Genomic DNA, 15,542 nt, shown 5'->3' with positions numbered 1-15,542 from the left:
TAGTCAGGAGACTAAAGATCTAATTTCTGAGGTAATTCTTGCCCCTTGTGTATTTCATTTTCCATTTCCTATCTTCAGATCCTCCTGAAATTAATTTCTCACAGCCCTACAATATTTCAGTTTGTTTCTAGGGTGCTCTAGACTTATAGTTGAACTTTAAGTATTGGAAGAGATCATGTGGAGTAAACATGAAAATGATGCGATTTAATAAATGCACTCCAATGATCCAGTCTCATTCTAAATGGGGATTGTTTCCCTGAAAAGTAGGCTGTACTCCTCCTTACGTCTTTATCCATTAAACATCTTCTTTTGCCCATTGGTTATGCTGTAATGAAAACTTCCACATTTTCATTATTAATCAGTGTACATTAATGACCTTATGCTTCATCTATGTCTCACTTCATTACCAACAAGAGTATTAATTAACCCACAATCTACTGGCAGTGTAAAAGCATCAATTCCCTTGTTATCATATATAGTATCACATGTTCAAAGGTGGTGTGAATAGATTAGTTCAGAAGACGAACACCTCAAATGAAATTCACAGTCGTAATCTGATTTTTAATATTATCTCATGTGAGTGGTCTGATACAGCATCAGCTGCAACTAGGACCTCTTCCCCCACACCCCCTTTCTTGTGTAACCTTCTTGAAGCAGTTAGGCCACCCAGTGGCCACCTTGCTCACAGGTGGAAACCAAGAAGCAGGTCTTTGTGCTGGAGATTAGCTCCCTCTTAAGTGGCAACTGAAGCACCTGATTTGGGGTTTATAGCTAGAGTCGAATGGTAGGTTTTTTATTTCAGTTCTGCCTTTCATCCAAGATTTTCGCCACTAGACAAAAATGATGTCTAGGACAAAGCTAGGAATGTATCTGGGTTCACTTCCAGATTCAAACGACCACTCTATCTCTGAAGCAGCTTAGTTAACTTCTGCTTTAGCACCTATGTCCATTAGATGGAGATAATCATCCTGTACAAGCATCCATCTAGTGGAGAGGATGTTTGGATAAACAGAGTGGTGTCAAATCCTGGCTCTCAAATTTGGAAGGGGCCTCAGATGTCATGTGGTCTAAACTCTTTGATTTCATAAATGAGGCAAATGAGAAAGAAATTTCTACACAATTCTAATTATCTCATCACTTAGTATTAATTTATAAAGTCTTCCAATGCTTCAATTACAATCAGCAAAAACATTACATTCTCCACATTAGCAATTAGGAGAGAAGCTAAGGGAACTGCCAAACAACCAAACCAAACCAAACCAAAAGCACAAAGATTATAAAGCAGAACAGAAACCATATTCTAATATGAGCACTTTTACTCCTAGTTCTCTCTCGATGGCACTTTGGGGATTTTCATTGTCACCGTGGATCGCTGTTTCAAGCCTTCCCTTTATCTGAAAAAACAAGCCTTCTCTGGACAGTGGGGTTCTCATCTGCATCTGAGGCACACCCAGGGCACCTGGAGTTGGTGCTCATGAATTTATTTAGTCTTTCGTTGATTTTTCATTAGCATGTATGCAAACAAAATTAACCTAATATTTAACACTGACAGTTTCATAAAGCTGAAAAAGACCTCAAGTGGCAACCTAGTCCAGTTATTTGTCCCTGAGAAAGCTACTTTCACAGGTCAAGAAGGTAAAAGGCTGACATCAACCATTTCCATGGATGCAGAGTCTATGGCTCCTAGCTGGCGCCAGTACCATCCGGGGATACTTATACCTACTTCCAACTCCTTTTACATCTTTCATTTATTTTTTCAACTAAGTCTATTTCCTTTGGTTCTGAACTTTGCTGAATAGGATCAGACATTTCACATTCATTCTCTATACTACTTTAAATACATTAAAATATCCTCTAGCTTCTTCATTTTTAAAGACATGTGGATACAGTTCTCCCAAATTTGTGTCTATAATGAGATTGGTTATTTAGCACCACTAACATCCACCACTCTTTCCCTATTTGTTTTCTGTCTGACTCCCTCCACTAAAATGTAAGTCCCACGAAGGTAAGGAGTTTGTGTGTATTTTGTTTACAGTTGTATGCCCCACAGCTAGAACAGTGCCTACATAAGAGGTCGAAGATATCTGTGGAAGGAAGGAACTAAATTTTTCTATGGTATTCATTCACCCGCATATAGAAACTGAACACTCAAATATGCACTGCTGTATTTTATTACAGAAGCAGTGTGTAAAGTTAAAAGTAAAGGAATTACAGGGGGGAGGGCTAGTATAAGAGCCAGGATGCAGAGTATTTCATCACTGGGGGAAAACCGCTGCTTTTCTCTAGCAACGGACTGTTTCTGAATATCCCAAAATGGCCTGGTAGTAAAACTCTCTGCAAATGGATATTACTGGTAGGTGATAAATCAAAGCTATTCTTTGTAAATGTTATAGCATAATTTCCCAAAGGAACTTAAAAAGTTTCCCATTGGACAAGGTTATATACAAACACACTTAAATCATCACCAGGTATGGCCACTGAGCCTTGAATTCCAAGCCTGCTACCCCATCAACATTCTAACTGCTCTCTGAGCAAGGCTGAAGAAACACAGCAGTAAGACAGGGCAACATGAAGTCAGGCCAAACCGCCTAAGTCCTTGTGCAAAGCCTAAGTGATGGTGAGGTCAGCATAAAACGACCGCAGGGTTAAGGTCTCCTCCAGATCTAGAATTCTACGGTTCTGTGACATACTTTGAAAGGAAAGGGGTTGATATAAATCTCTTTAGATCAAAGCATTTCAGTGATGAAAGATATGTCAGAACTCATCTCATGTATAACTTGCTCAAGGTCTCAGGCTGGTCTATTAATGGAGCCCAGATCTGGGACCCAAGGCTTCAGAATCTCATTTTAGTACCCTTTCTACTCTGCTGCGTGCATATTCTCCTTCCTTAGAACATCATTTCTTACAGAAGTAAGCATTCTTGGCTGTGAGACTGAAGGACCACCCAGAGATCCCTGGAGTGTGACAGAACCCTGGCAAAAATCTAAATGGGTTTTGTTCACTATTCCGTCACCTCCTCATTCCAAGAACTGAGAGCTAACAGCTGTGTGGCCAGTACCTCTGTCTGCTCTGATTGTTTCCTTTTTTTCAAAACCATTGCAGTGGATGGACCAGCAATGCAGGTTTGTGAATTTTGAACTCAGGCTGCAGAGGCTCTAGGGCAGGGACCAGTGGATATGAGGCTGGACACAGAGATCAGGAGAGGGAGTGGGGAGGGGAGGTGGAGGAAAGGAGAAATGACGCCCCTAGCTCTCAGGGGCAAATTTATAACTATTAGACACTTTGAATATGTCTCTGAAAAAAGCGGAGAGACAAAGTCATTGTCCTAGTTCTGTGGCTCTCACATCTGGCTACGTATAGCGTCATCGAGGGAGCCTTCAAAGCCCCTAACTCTTAGGCCCCAACTCAGGTCAACTGAACCAGGATCTCTGGGGTGGGACCCAGACGTTGATATTTTGAAAAATGCCCCATGTGCTGCTAATGATACAGCCACAGATAAGATCCACTGGTCTATTACGTGTTACACGATACCACAAAAACAAAAAGATAAATCCAAGATAATTTTACATGCATGTTAATTGCACAAAATCACGGAGAGGCTTACCACCATCTAAAAACTTCTGTGTCTACCCGCCAAAAGTTTTAGCCCTGCAAAAGTCATGCAGCCACAGGGTTATAAAGGTCTTGCCACCTGCAAAAGAAAGCCTAGAAGAGAAGCACCAAACATCTTTCCAGAAATCCTAAAAGGTAAGGAAGCTAAGGAAGAAGTTCACCTAAATTGTCTTCCGTATTTTCGATGATCAGGAAAAAAGGCATTCTTAATTTTCCTTCACAAGAAATAGGTATCAAGTATTTAGGATACGCTTGATGCTGGAAAGGGAAAGAAGATAAAAGAAAATGAAAAATGGCTTGCCTGCCCTAGCTTCACTCAAGCTTCCATCAGTGCAATGCTCCAAAAAAAGCCATTAAGCTGGCAATGGAGAATAGCTTTGGGACCCTATCAATTAAGTGAGACACCCTATGCTATAAACCAGGTACTTTCACGGAGGTGGTTGCCTCGTGAAAAGGTAAAGGGACTCACTTTCTCCATGATGTAATCAGTCTACTAGGTGCTGTTGAAAGTACACCACCCACACGGAGGCATCCATGCCCCCCGTGGTCAAAGCAGGATGAGCAGACATTTCCACACTGAGTACACAATATACTGAACGATAACCTCATGAAGTAAAAAACAGCCATACCTGGAAGAAAGCAGGTCAAGCCTAATAAGAATCGGCTAATAAGCTCTACCTGTTCCCACTATCTTATTCTCTGCTTGTTTTTTCTTGCAAACCTGTAATCATAAGCACATTTGCTTCAAAAAGATGAATAAAAACCTAAGACGTGGGGAAAAAAAGGGGAGCAAATAACGTTATTTCCTCTTGTGTTTCCCCTAAGGTAGACTCATCGTAATGCAGATGTAGAAAGAAAAGTCAATAAGAAGGATTTTCTCTGTGTAATCCATCTGATCATAGCGTTGTCCCCGGCCACCCCCCTTAGAACAGAAATCGTTATTCCTAATAGAAGCATCTCTAGACAAAACACATTTGATCCTTTCCAGAGAGGGGAAAGGGTTAAATAGGAGCAGCAAGCACTGTAGACCCTACAGACCAGGGCTGGTGCTGGGGACTCGCTCCTCCACCCCTCCAGCTCCTCTACTCACAACACATTTTCTTGCTTCTTGCCTTCCTTGTAATTCTCCTGGGCTAGGAACGCCCAGTGATGTCTGCCCTATTTCTGGGAAGATGAAAGATAGAGCTGCTTGATTTTTCCCTAACATTCCAAATGCTTCAAGTCAGACCCTGAACCTCGAAAGAAAAGGTAATCTTTGAAAACAGCTTCAATCCTTCCACGTTCACAAATAGGTATCCAGTTACCAGACTCAAACAGTTTTTCCATTAAAAACAATGAAGAATTATTCATTCATTCGTTCATTCATTCATTCATCCATCCATCCATCCATCCACTCATTCCACAGATATTGCCAGGATGACTGTTTGTGCCTGGTAGTACCAGGGAGGAAAGGTAGGCACGTAGGGGATTACGAAAATAAGCAGGCTAAGTGTTGTGTGGATCAAATCGTTTAGGAAAATCATTAGTTGGTTGCTTGTAAGCATCTCTAACAATGTGTTTTTGCTGTTAAAACTCAGTTTGATATGGTGATAGAATACTGTATGAATTGTTGTTTTCTATTCTATTCTAGATTTGGGTAATAACAAAAATACAGTATCTCTTATTTCTATTCCATTCAATTAAGTAAACTTTTTTTCCACTTGCATATTAACATCAGTTAGTAATCCCCTGAACCTGTCCTTTGTGAGTATAGGTCTCTTAGCCTATTGGGCCTTGCACCTACATTTTCACAATGAAGTGACTTTTGTGGGGAAGAGATGGAAATAACTTGCATCCCTTGCTTCATTAACTTCCCCAGCCTCTGGTGGGTACAGGAATGTAAGAATCCAGAAGAGGCTCACCCCAGCCTCCAGGACCATTTATTTCTTCCCATGTATGCTTTCTTCCTCATTGCCACTGGGGCCATGTGGACGACCAGCATATGGCTCCACCCGGCTCCATATGGTTCCATCTCCCTAAAAGGGGCACTCAAGAACATAAAAACGCTGCTGTATACTTTTATTGCAGCCCCTTCTCATTTTCCTCCATCTGTTTTCCATATGTTTACGCGACTCAGACTCCTGCACACGTAGACCTTTTATAGTGAGGGTCGCCGGCCTGACCAAGATAAAGAACTAACATTCACCGCTGTCAGTGACAAGGGGCCTCAACTACTTTAAATATGTGATTCATTTAGTATTCAAACTAGAACGAACCCACAACCACTTTTCTTCAATTTGTACATGAAACTGATTTTATATTTATATTTTTTAAAATGTTACCAACAAAAGCCACACAGTGGCTCTTCTGTTGTATTTTCTCCAAGCGCTGTTCGTGAAGTGTGGAAGAACTGCATGTGACTTCCACTTAGGTGTCCCTATCATATTACACATCAATCTCTATCCAAAGGTGACTTTTTCATTTTCATAAAACTCTCCTTTGATCAGAGGAAAAGTTGTTACTGTTTTCCCCCTCAGGTGTCCCTGCAAACATCTGAAGTTTTACATGTGTCCTCTGCAAATGCTAAAGAAATGAGAAGGAGTGAGGAAAGACTGACCCCTGCGGGGCTCTACCTGCCCGGCTTTGGCCACACCGAGTCGTGGTCCTTTTAGCTTTGCTCAGCACCTGGCAAGAGGGACACATCTGATCCCAGTGTTGGTATAATCGAGAAGAAACTGGGAATACCAGTCACTAGACACCAGGTACAACACTGTTTCCCAACAGGAGGCAACTCCTGGCATTAGTAACAGGAATTAGGGTGATTTCTCATTCCCGGTGTTAACTTGTCAGTGGGCACCTAGGCCATCTTTCACAAAAAACTAATGACAGTGAGAACGAAAGAAAAAAGAAATCAAGTAGGCCTAGTACTGGCTTCAGTAATTTCTACTCTTATTAATATGACTTAGACACAAAGTCCTGTGTTATAGAACTGCAGTGCTACTAAGAAGAACACATTCAGTCCCCCAAACTGCTACGCATGTTCAAAGGTGTCCTCTTCGTGGCAGATAACTTGCCTGTAATCTAGTCCAAACCACCTGTGTAAAGCAGTCTGCTAATCAGTACGCGGAAAATTATGGCCAGTTCCGTGATGACTATCTCTGATGAAGCAGAACACGGAAATAGTGCTCAAATGCACAAAATATTAATAGACATACAAATACCACCCAGCAAATGCCATGAGAACACGCTTCTCTTTCAGCTTGTTCGTGTATAAATGACAACTATTACTATTTTTCCCCATAGATATGCAAAATAAAATTTTTATTTGAATTTCAAGATCAAACAATAACATTAATGTAGAATGCGTGATTGAGCCATTTTTGCCTTTTTTTAAAAAACACTATTACATATTTCACACATCTTTGTTTCTCTTAATGTCCTTTATAATGCAGTATACAAACAGACATCAATTAAGTTCAGACAAAACTACTGGGACCCAAGGAAACTCTTGTTCCCACCTAAGTTGTCATTTCGCAACCCTTCCTGCATGGGAAAAAACCTAAGGAGTTACTTGTACTAATACAACCAAAAATGCCTTTTATTGATGCAGTCGATATATTGCAAACTGCGGGCATCACAGGTGCTATGGTGGCAGCAAAAAGTGCATTTTAGTCAGGGCATCAAGTTACAGAATTCAGGCTACAGCCAGAGGCCTATTCATTGGAATAACTGCTCCAGGCTGGAACAAATTACAAATTTTGGTTAAGAGAAGCAAGTACTGCCCTTGTGTGATAACGGAAGTTTGGGTAGATCATGCAATGGTAGTGTTTCCAGAAGTGCAAGGGTGAAAAAGCTAAGTGGGTATTTTGCTCCCAGATTAAACAGAAAGGACAAGAAGCCTGATCAATAAGACTTCAGTGAATTACAGTTTCTGGTCTGAGAAGCTATGAGTATCATATTCCGCACAGCAGGGCTTGCTCTGAGCAGTTTGTAAACCACATGGAAAAAGGCAGAAGTTGCTGCTAAGCTTATAGTTGCTGAGTAGTTGCATTAATTGTTGACTCTTCGGCAGGGAGGCTACTCCCCCCAGCTCAGTGCTTCCCACAAGCCAGGTAAACGCTAGCTGGCAACCCCATCCCTCATATTCCTTCCCACTGAACACTGGCTCTTAAATGCTGGCCTCTTGCCAGCAGCCTTTAGGTGAGATTCGGTAAAAACTGCCAATGAAACAAGAACATCTGCCTTCGTGTCATTTTCTTTGTACAGCTACTTCCCAGGCGGCTGCTTGGATCTACATGCGTCCATTTACTGGATTTAAACAAAACAGCAGGAGGCGAAGGGGGAGGCCCAAGAAGCATATGCTGGTTCAGCCCACTCTGGTTTCAGCTACAGAGGGCGTCTTGCCCCTCCGGAAACTGACAAGGGCAGCCGCAGCTGTGAGTCTGGAAGCAGGAGACACCACCCCCTGCCTTACCTGTTTCTTTGTCCTGGACTTCTTCCAGGTGCAAGTCATTCAGAAGGTGCTCCAAGATCTTCTCCGGGGTCCCGGACACGACCACGTATCTGTCAGAGAGCAGAGAGCCCACGGAGTCATCCTCAGCGGGGGACTGTGAACGGCTGCTCCATTCCTCGTCCTCACCCTCCTCATCAATGTATTTGAAATAAGGCACATCGAAGGTAGGCAAGGGCAGCTCTCGGCCTGAAAGCGCGGCAGAATCCTTCCCCTCTAAGTGAGGGTCAAAGACTCTCAGCCGGGAGCTGCCCATTGTGCACGGCCACTAACAAAGGCATCCCCTAAAGGCTCAAAGATCTTGCCATCTCTGTCCTTTCACTGGGAACTGAGTCCATCTGGCTGCTAAGAGCTCTGCAGTCAGCTAGCACGCTCCGCTCCGAGAGGCGGAGAAAAAAGGGAGGGGGGGGGGGGGAAGAGGAGGCAGAGAGAGCGAGTGAGATGGAGCGGGAGAAGGGGAGGAAGGCAGGGGAAAGGAAACGGGAGCACGGGGCTGGGTGGAAACTCTGACCTCCAATCGCTCTCCGCGCTCCCCGCTTGGGGGGCTGGGCCGCAGCTCTGCACTTTCTTCAGCACCAGGACGTCCCGGTCCTGCTCTTTAACCTGAACGGTTGTCACTTCATCATCCTGCTTTAGTTGCCGATGGGAGTGATGGATGGAAGAAGGAAGAACAGAGAGAAAATTAAAAAGGCAAAAAAATAAAAAATAATAAAGAGCTAACTAAAGCTGCACTTTCCCAAGTTGCTTTCCCACCTACTATCTTTGCAGATTCAGAACAAATTAGGAATCTGGTCAAGAATCTCCCTCTAATGGTACAGGGTCCAGGCTCAAGTTGTATGGATACATAAAGCATTAGAAAGACATAAATACTTTAAAGGAAACTGGAAAAAAAATAAACTGGGGATGGGATTCAGAGTTCATTTTTAAAACTACCTGAATGATCTGAATTAAGAAATCCAAAGTTCAAAGTCTCAAAAACACAATATACTAATTGCATGTGTGCTATACTCTCTTTTACCTGGTTAATACTTCTTAAACTGCCACTATATTAAAATTAGAAAATCACATAAAACATCATTTAAACACTAAAACAATGAGCAAGCCATATTAAGCAGATGTAGCGGATACATATCATATTAATTTACATCACAGCCTTACTTTAAAAGGTGGGAAAAAAACTACTCATTCTATCATTCAGTTCATGTTTTACTCCCAAACTTGAGATGGCCTTCACATTTATCATGTACTTGTTTTGCCAGAATACAAGCAAAAACGGATCTCTAGTTAGAATCTCATCTAGGCTGAAATTCGGATGTCACGGGTGAATGCACTGACTTTCTTCACCGCGGTCCTTTTTAACACGGAGAGAAGGCTGAACAATCATTCATTTCTGCACACACAGCTTCCACAGCCCAGAGCCCAACATGGCCCGCTGACGCGGCTCTGTCCGAGTTGGGCTCACTGCTGACCCAGCAGTGTGGAGCCGACCCTAGTGACGAACACTTCCAGAGTGTGGAGTGTGAAATTCTCCTGATGGGCGGCACCCAACCAGAGGAAGGTAGGGGCGGAGGGGGTAGGGAGAAACACATGTAAAAAAATTTACCTTCTGTATTTCTGAGGATCTGAGCAAAAGATTGAAGCAAGAAAAGTTGATAGCAAAGAGGCTTCACCTTAAAAATTATATTGCCTCTTTAAAAAGGGAAACACGTCCTAGGGTTCCTAGCATGCTGCTGTGTTTCTGCTCCTGGCAGAAAACCCTACCTAAATTAGGTACAAACACACAAAAAGAACATTTTCCCGCCCCCGAGGGATAAAAAGTACTATGTCCTCGTGCCTTATTATCAGTTCCATAGATTTATCAGAGACGCCGATGTATTTATTCACCTCCCATAAGAATAGGAAGGCACTATTCTTGTCATAATTGCCAACCAAATCAGTGGGAAAATGATGACTTCAACTCCTGGTGTGCTGATTCCTAAGAAAATGTAGTGACCTAGTCATTTGAGTCTTCCAAGATCTTCTTAAAAACAAAAAATACTAGTCATTCTAAACAGCAATATAATTTTATGATCATTCTTTTTAAACCTCTTAGTGGCAAATACTTTTACTGTGTAAAACTGATGTATTACACTTCAGCAAGGTCAGACACGCAGTTACTGTGGCAATTAATGCTGGGTATTCATTGTTAAACTCCCTGAGGATGGCAGTGTGACTCCTGTAACATGAATACCAATGTATAATTGCTCTCTTTCATTTCTCCAAAGGGGTTCTTTTGTTATCCATGTGGCTGAAGTGAAACAAGGTGGCTGGCGAGAGGAGCATAATATTGACAAAAAAAAAGAAAAAGGGCAGAACGTGAGTCTGGGATACTGAGACACAGAAACAAATAATTCAGTAAAGAGTAGGTGTGAAAGGACAAAAATCTTTCCCTAGCTTTCCTCTCGTCGTAAGCCAATACTCATGTTATATGAGCCTGCTGTCATTCTGAAGCACATTTTACATTCTACGTGCATGTGATATACGGCATTATTAACTTCCGCGGGCCATGCACATACATATGGATGGGAAGGGCTTCTCTAATGTCTGTGTAACTAATATGTATTACAGGGCTGTGCACAGAGCAGCTACACTCCGCTGGGCAGGGGAATAGCTGAACCATATTGATGTACTATCAATAGCATCTTATGTCACAGTGATAGTTTCCATTTTGAAAAGCTGTTAAAAAATAAAGAAGCAAAAAAGCAGAGAAATCAATGTATAAAAGGAGATGGAAGTTATCTAAAATTGCCGTGAAAACGTAATAACCGTATGTATTATACCTGGCTCTCAAGAAGGAAGGAGAAATCAATGCCTCCTGACCAACCCATGTACCCTTACCTAACTGCTCTCCCTGAAAAACAGCATAAGTACCAGAGTTGAAGTTCTGGGTATGAAACTTTATTCTGGTGCTTGCTTGGTTAAGAATAAAAGTATTTAAAGAACTAATGACAAGAAATATGTTCAATGACAAATAGTTCATGAAATGCAAGTAAAGCTTTAAAATGCTTAATTTATAGACAACCACTCAACAAACAGTGAGGGTCTGCTTTGGGTAAGGCACTGTGGCAGACACTAAGGGGCAAGCGGTGGTGAGTAAGACCGATGCCCTGCCCTTAAATGACAAGGTGATAGCTCCATAACAGCATAAGTCTAACGTGGTGAGCTCCCCCAAGATGAGGCCACATGCAAGAGAGAAAGCAAAGGTAGAACCCACGCGATCTGACTGTCAAAGACGACAGATCAAATCCCAGATCTGTGGGTGAAAGAGAATGGAAATGCCATTAAATGGGACAAAAAACTGGTTCTGCTGAGACTGATGAACCTGCTTTCAGACACCTGATGTTTCAGGACTGCTAACACATCACGCTGTAGATGTTTAGCAAGCAGTTAGAAATAAAGAACTAGGGCTCTGGACAAAGGCCAAGGACAGAGATAAATGTGTGAACTACTCAAGTTTGGGAGTGGATGAGATTGTTGAAGGGAAGCAGGACAGAAAGGGAACTAGGAAGAGAAAACATAGAAAGTAGGAGGAAGAGGGAGGGGATCAGAGTCATGAGGAAACCTACCAAAGAGATGACTAAGCAGTGAAACCAAGACAAGCCAGGAGAAGGTGGAGGGCACTGACTCAGGAGAGTCAAGGACAAAGGCTGTCTGACGTTGTCAAATTCACGAAGATGAAGAGTCTACGAGGAAGTGATGAGGAGACCACGATGGGAAGGTGAGTATTGAGGTGTGAGCGGATGTGAAGGACATGCACAAAGAGGCAAGACCGCCTCCTTGGAATTTCACCACGAAGGGAAGGAGTCAGGCTGAAGAGGCTGCCTGGCTGGGGAAGTCGGCAAGGTGAGGGGCTATGGAGAAGGGGCGAGAGATCAGGAACGTGCATGGAGGGTTTAGGCTACAACAGGACCGAGACTTCCTCCTTCCAGAGAGGATCACGGGAAAGAAGATGGGTGGAGATTTAGAAAAAAATTAGAGCACGGAGAATAAGGTAGCTGAGGTAGACAAAATGAGATGGTTCCTATCATCTCCGTAGAGTGGGGATTCAGACCATCTTCTGGAAGGGGAGGTTCCTCGGCGGCCTGAAGAGAAAACAGTTGGAAAAATGGCTTTAGGGGTTGCAACAGGGAATAAACAAGTTATGAAAAGAGGAATTGCCAGGCAGCTTTGTGCTGCTGAGGGTAGAAAAACATAAGTTTATGGTTTTAGGCCTTCCTGCCAACGTGCTCAGAAATCTGAGAGCGGGGGGCGGGGGGGGGGGGGTACACTTCCCTGGCTGTCCGGTGGTTGGGACTCTGCGCTGCCACCGTGGGGAGGTGGGAGGGTGGTGCGGTGTGGCCCAAGGGTTAGATCCCTTGTCGGGGAACTGGGATCCCCACATGCTGCGCAGTGTGGCCAAAAAAATTTTTTTTTAATTTTTAAATTAAAAACATAAATTTAGGGCTTCCCTGGTGGCGCAGTGGTTGAGAATCTGCCTGCTAATGCAGGGGACACGGGTTCGAGCCCTGGTCTGGGAGGATCCCGCATGCCGCGGAACAACTAGGCCCGTGAGCCACAATTACTGAGCCTGCGCGTCTGGAGCCTGTGCCCTGCAACAAGAGAGGCCGCGATAGTGAGAGGCCCGCGCACCGCGATGAAGAGTGGCCCCCGCTCGCCGCAACTAGAGAAAGCCCTCGCACAGAAACGAGGACCCAATACAGACAAAAATAAATAAATTAAATTAAATTAAATTTTAAAAAAAACAAAAAAAAACATAAATTAAAAAAAATTTTTTTTTAATTAAAAGAAGAGAAACCTGAGAGGGGAGCAGTGAATGACGCCCCCTCCACCCACCAGGGGAAGAGATCAGCATGGGAGACACCAGGAGGGAGGGAGGAGAGATGTTCCGGGCTGCCGTCAGCACACATGCAAACAGCCCTTCTCCACAGGGCGTCTGTCTGGTTAGGGAAAGGAGTGCGCCAAGACAGGAGCTGATAAGCAGGCAACACGGAGGGGCTGAGGACAAGCCTTCACAGGGGTGAAGGGAGCAGGCAGGCGGTCGAGGAGGAAGCCCGTGGAGGCTTTGATCAAGGAGGCTGATCTCTGAAGTGGGGCAGTTCAGAGCAGTGAAGACGGAGCAAGGGAGAAGCAGCCCCTGACACCTGGGAGCCGGCCTGGCACTCAGGCTGGGCCTCGTGTTCTCCTGTTAAATGTCACTGATTCTGCAGATAAGGCCACTGTGTGACTGTGGTGGGACAACACAAAAACAGGGCCACTCAGAAGTCGTATCTGAACACAGACAAAGCATAAACATTGATCACGGCAGAAAATACCAGAAAGCCCAGGAAGTGAGTAGTGACTGCTGCTTCTTTCCCAGTGACAGCTTTGGCTTTGCTGCCCTCCCTATAGATAAGATTTAAGATATCGTCACAGAGTTGCCCAGTTTCCTGATCTAGAGCAAAGCCCTGCTACTTGAAATCCTCCCCAAAGTCACCAAACACAAACCCAAGCCCGGTATGTCCTTTCTTCTAACACCTTCTTGCACTGAGCTGCTGCGAGGCTGCCCAAGGTGCGAGGGTTCCATCACTACACCAAAGCAATAAACCCAACTTACTCAACTACAGGCGTGTTCCTGGTGGTCTCCGGCTAGAGGACAGTGACCATGGACAAGGGTCATAAGATGCTGCCCTGCCGCTGGCATGGTGCCGTGTGGAGAGGATGGTTATTGGAGTCAAAGATAAAATGCATTTCCTTGTCAGGGGGATGAGAGAGTCATACCCAGGGATGTTCCTGAAAGTGATCAGAGGACGGGTGAGGAACGAATACCCCAGGACTTCCCTGGCGGTCCAGCAGTTAGGGTTCTGTGCTGCCAAGGCAGGGGGCGTGGGTTCGATCCCTGGTCGGGGAACTAGGATCCTGCGCAGCGCAGCCAAAAAATTAAAATTAAAAAAAAAAAAAAGAATGCCAGTGCAAGGGGCACAGACTTTAGGAGAAGGGACTTCTGTAGGTGCAACACTGAAGAGGAAGGTGCAGTGGGGAGTGGGGTGTATTCCCAGAAGGCACCATGCTTCCCACCCCCCGCCCCACCCACATGCCTTGGCTGGTGGTTCTCAGCTCTGGTTGGTACAGGCTCAGTGAGAATTCTCCCCGCTCCCTGACACACACTTTAGCTCCTAGATCTGCACAAACCAGGTCTTTCCCCTACTCTCTTGAAGGGATGGTAGGAAGAACAAGAAACTCTAAGGACCAGGCCAGACGGATTCTTCACAGCTTTGCCTATGGGATGCAGTCTGGGATGAGCTGGGAGATGGGGGAGGAGAGGAAGTGTAAAAATAAACAGGTGTCCTCAGCTGAAAGTGGGGGGGAGGGGGCAGTGGGGGAGGGAGAGCTGTTTGATCACAGACTCACAGGACCTTTTGAACAGAGGCCATGAAAAATATGAAAACAGAGGAGGGTTTTCAGGTTTTCTCTGCTCCTCATCTTTGTTCCGTTCTTTGGTGACTAGCTCTGATTTCTTTTCTTTTTATGGCTACACTGCTCCCCTGCCTGCAAATTCTGAATGAATGATAGAACCCGTACCTTTGACTTACTTTAGATTAACTTCCTTGACCAAGATCAGCTTTTATACTTCTAAATCCAACTTTTCTTTTTTCATTTATTCACATGAGAGACATTTATTTTTAAGATGAAAATACATATAGGGTAAAAAAAATACTGATTTTTTTAAAATGTAAGGTGAAAAACTGATGTTGACAGTTCAGCAAGTCTACGCTGTCCTGAACCAAATTTCTGACTGCATTTATATTTTCACTTATCACCAGCACTAGCAAGAAAAAGTCATTACTAAGGGATTTCTCAGGCCTGCTGGAATTGTCACAACTACTTGCCTGATTTTCCATTATCTCTGATAATTGAAAATATTCCTCTCCCAAGTACTCATATAAAGCAGCCACTGGTATTCTCCATGGCATTGTGTCCCTGATGCTCTGTGAGTATCAACTCTCACAAGAGGGCTTAGCTGGGGGTTCATGGATGGGCTTTAGTGACTCAGAGAAGCTTCTGAAAGTATATAAAATTTTTATGTGTAGGCACATTTTCCCAGGTAGAGTCCAGAGTTCTAGGTCTCACTGCAGTCTATGAACCCCAAAAGGTACAAATCGTTCCATACGATGAAACTCGTATTTATCACTGCATCTAAGGAAACTTCTTTGACAATCTCCTGCCGGTAACATTGCCTATCCAGATAAGATGCCCAGAGAACCCTGTCATGACATCCATCACACTGACCTCTGATTATCTGCTCCCTCTGTGCTCTCCACGACATGATGACATCTTGAGGGCAGGGGCTGTGACTTCTATTTCTCTTCCTAACACACAGCTCAAGGCCTGGCACGTGATATTAACTTGATAACGGTTTACTGAG

At 44.0% G+C, this 15,542-nt stretch overlaps 1 protein-coding gene across 2 annotated transcripts in view; it reads right to left on the bottom strand.

Moving 5' to 3' along the window:
- RAPGEF5 (Rap guanine nucleotide exchange factor 5) overlaps positions 1 to 15,542 on the bottom strand; it is a 213,284-nt gene that overhangs the window by 57,350 nt on the left and 140,392 nt on the right. Inside the window, exons 10-11 of one of the 2 annotated variants that reach the window (XM_068549953.1) lie at positions 8,613 to 8,731; positions 8,066 to 8,154 (exon numbers count right to left, since the gene is read on the bottom strand). In XM_068549953.1, the coding sequence (XP_068406054.1) occupies positions 8,066 to 8,154; positions 8,613 to 8,731 (208 nt within the window). Of the gene's footprint in view, positions 1 to 8,065; positions 8,358 to 8,612; positions 8,732 to 15,542 lie in introns of those variants that run through there. The other variant, XM_068549954.1, reaches the window with a different exon arrangement.

The sequence above is a fragment of the Eschrichtius robustus genome, chromosome 8, assembly GCF_028021215.1.
Source record: "Eschrichtius robustus isolate mEscRob2 chromosome 8, mEscRob2.pri, whole genome shotgun sequence".
NCBI lineage: Eukaryota > Metazoa > Chordata > Mammalia > Artiodactyla > Eschrichtiidae > Eschrichtius > Eschrichtius robustus.
This window is presented reverse-complemented; position numbering and strand designations above follow the sequence as displayed.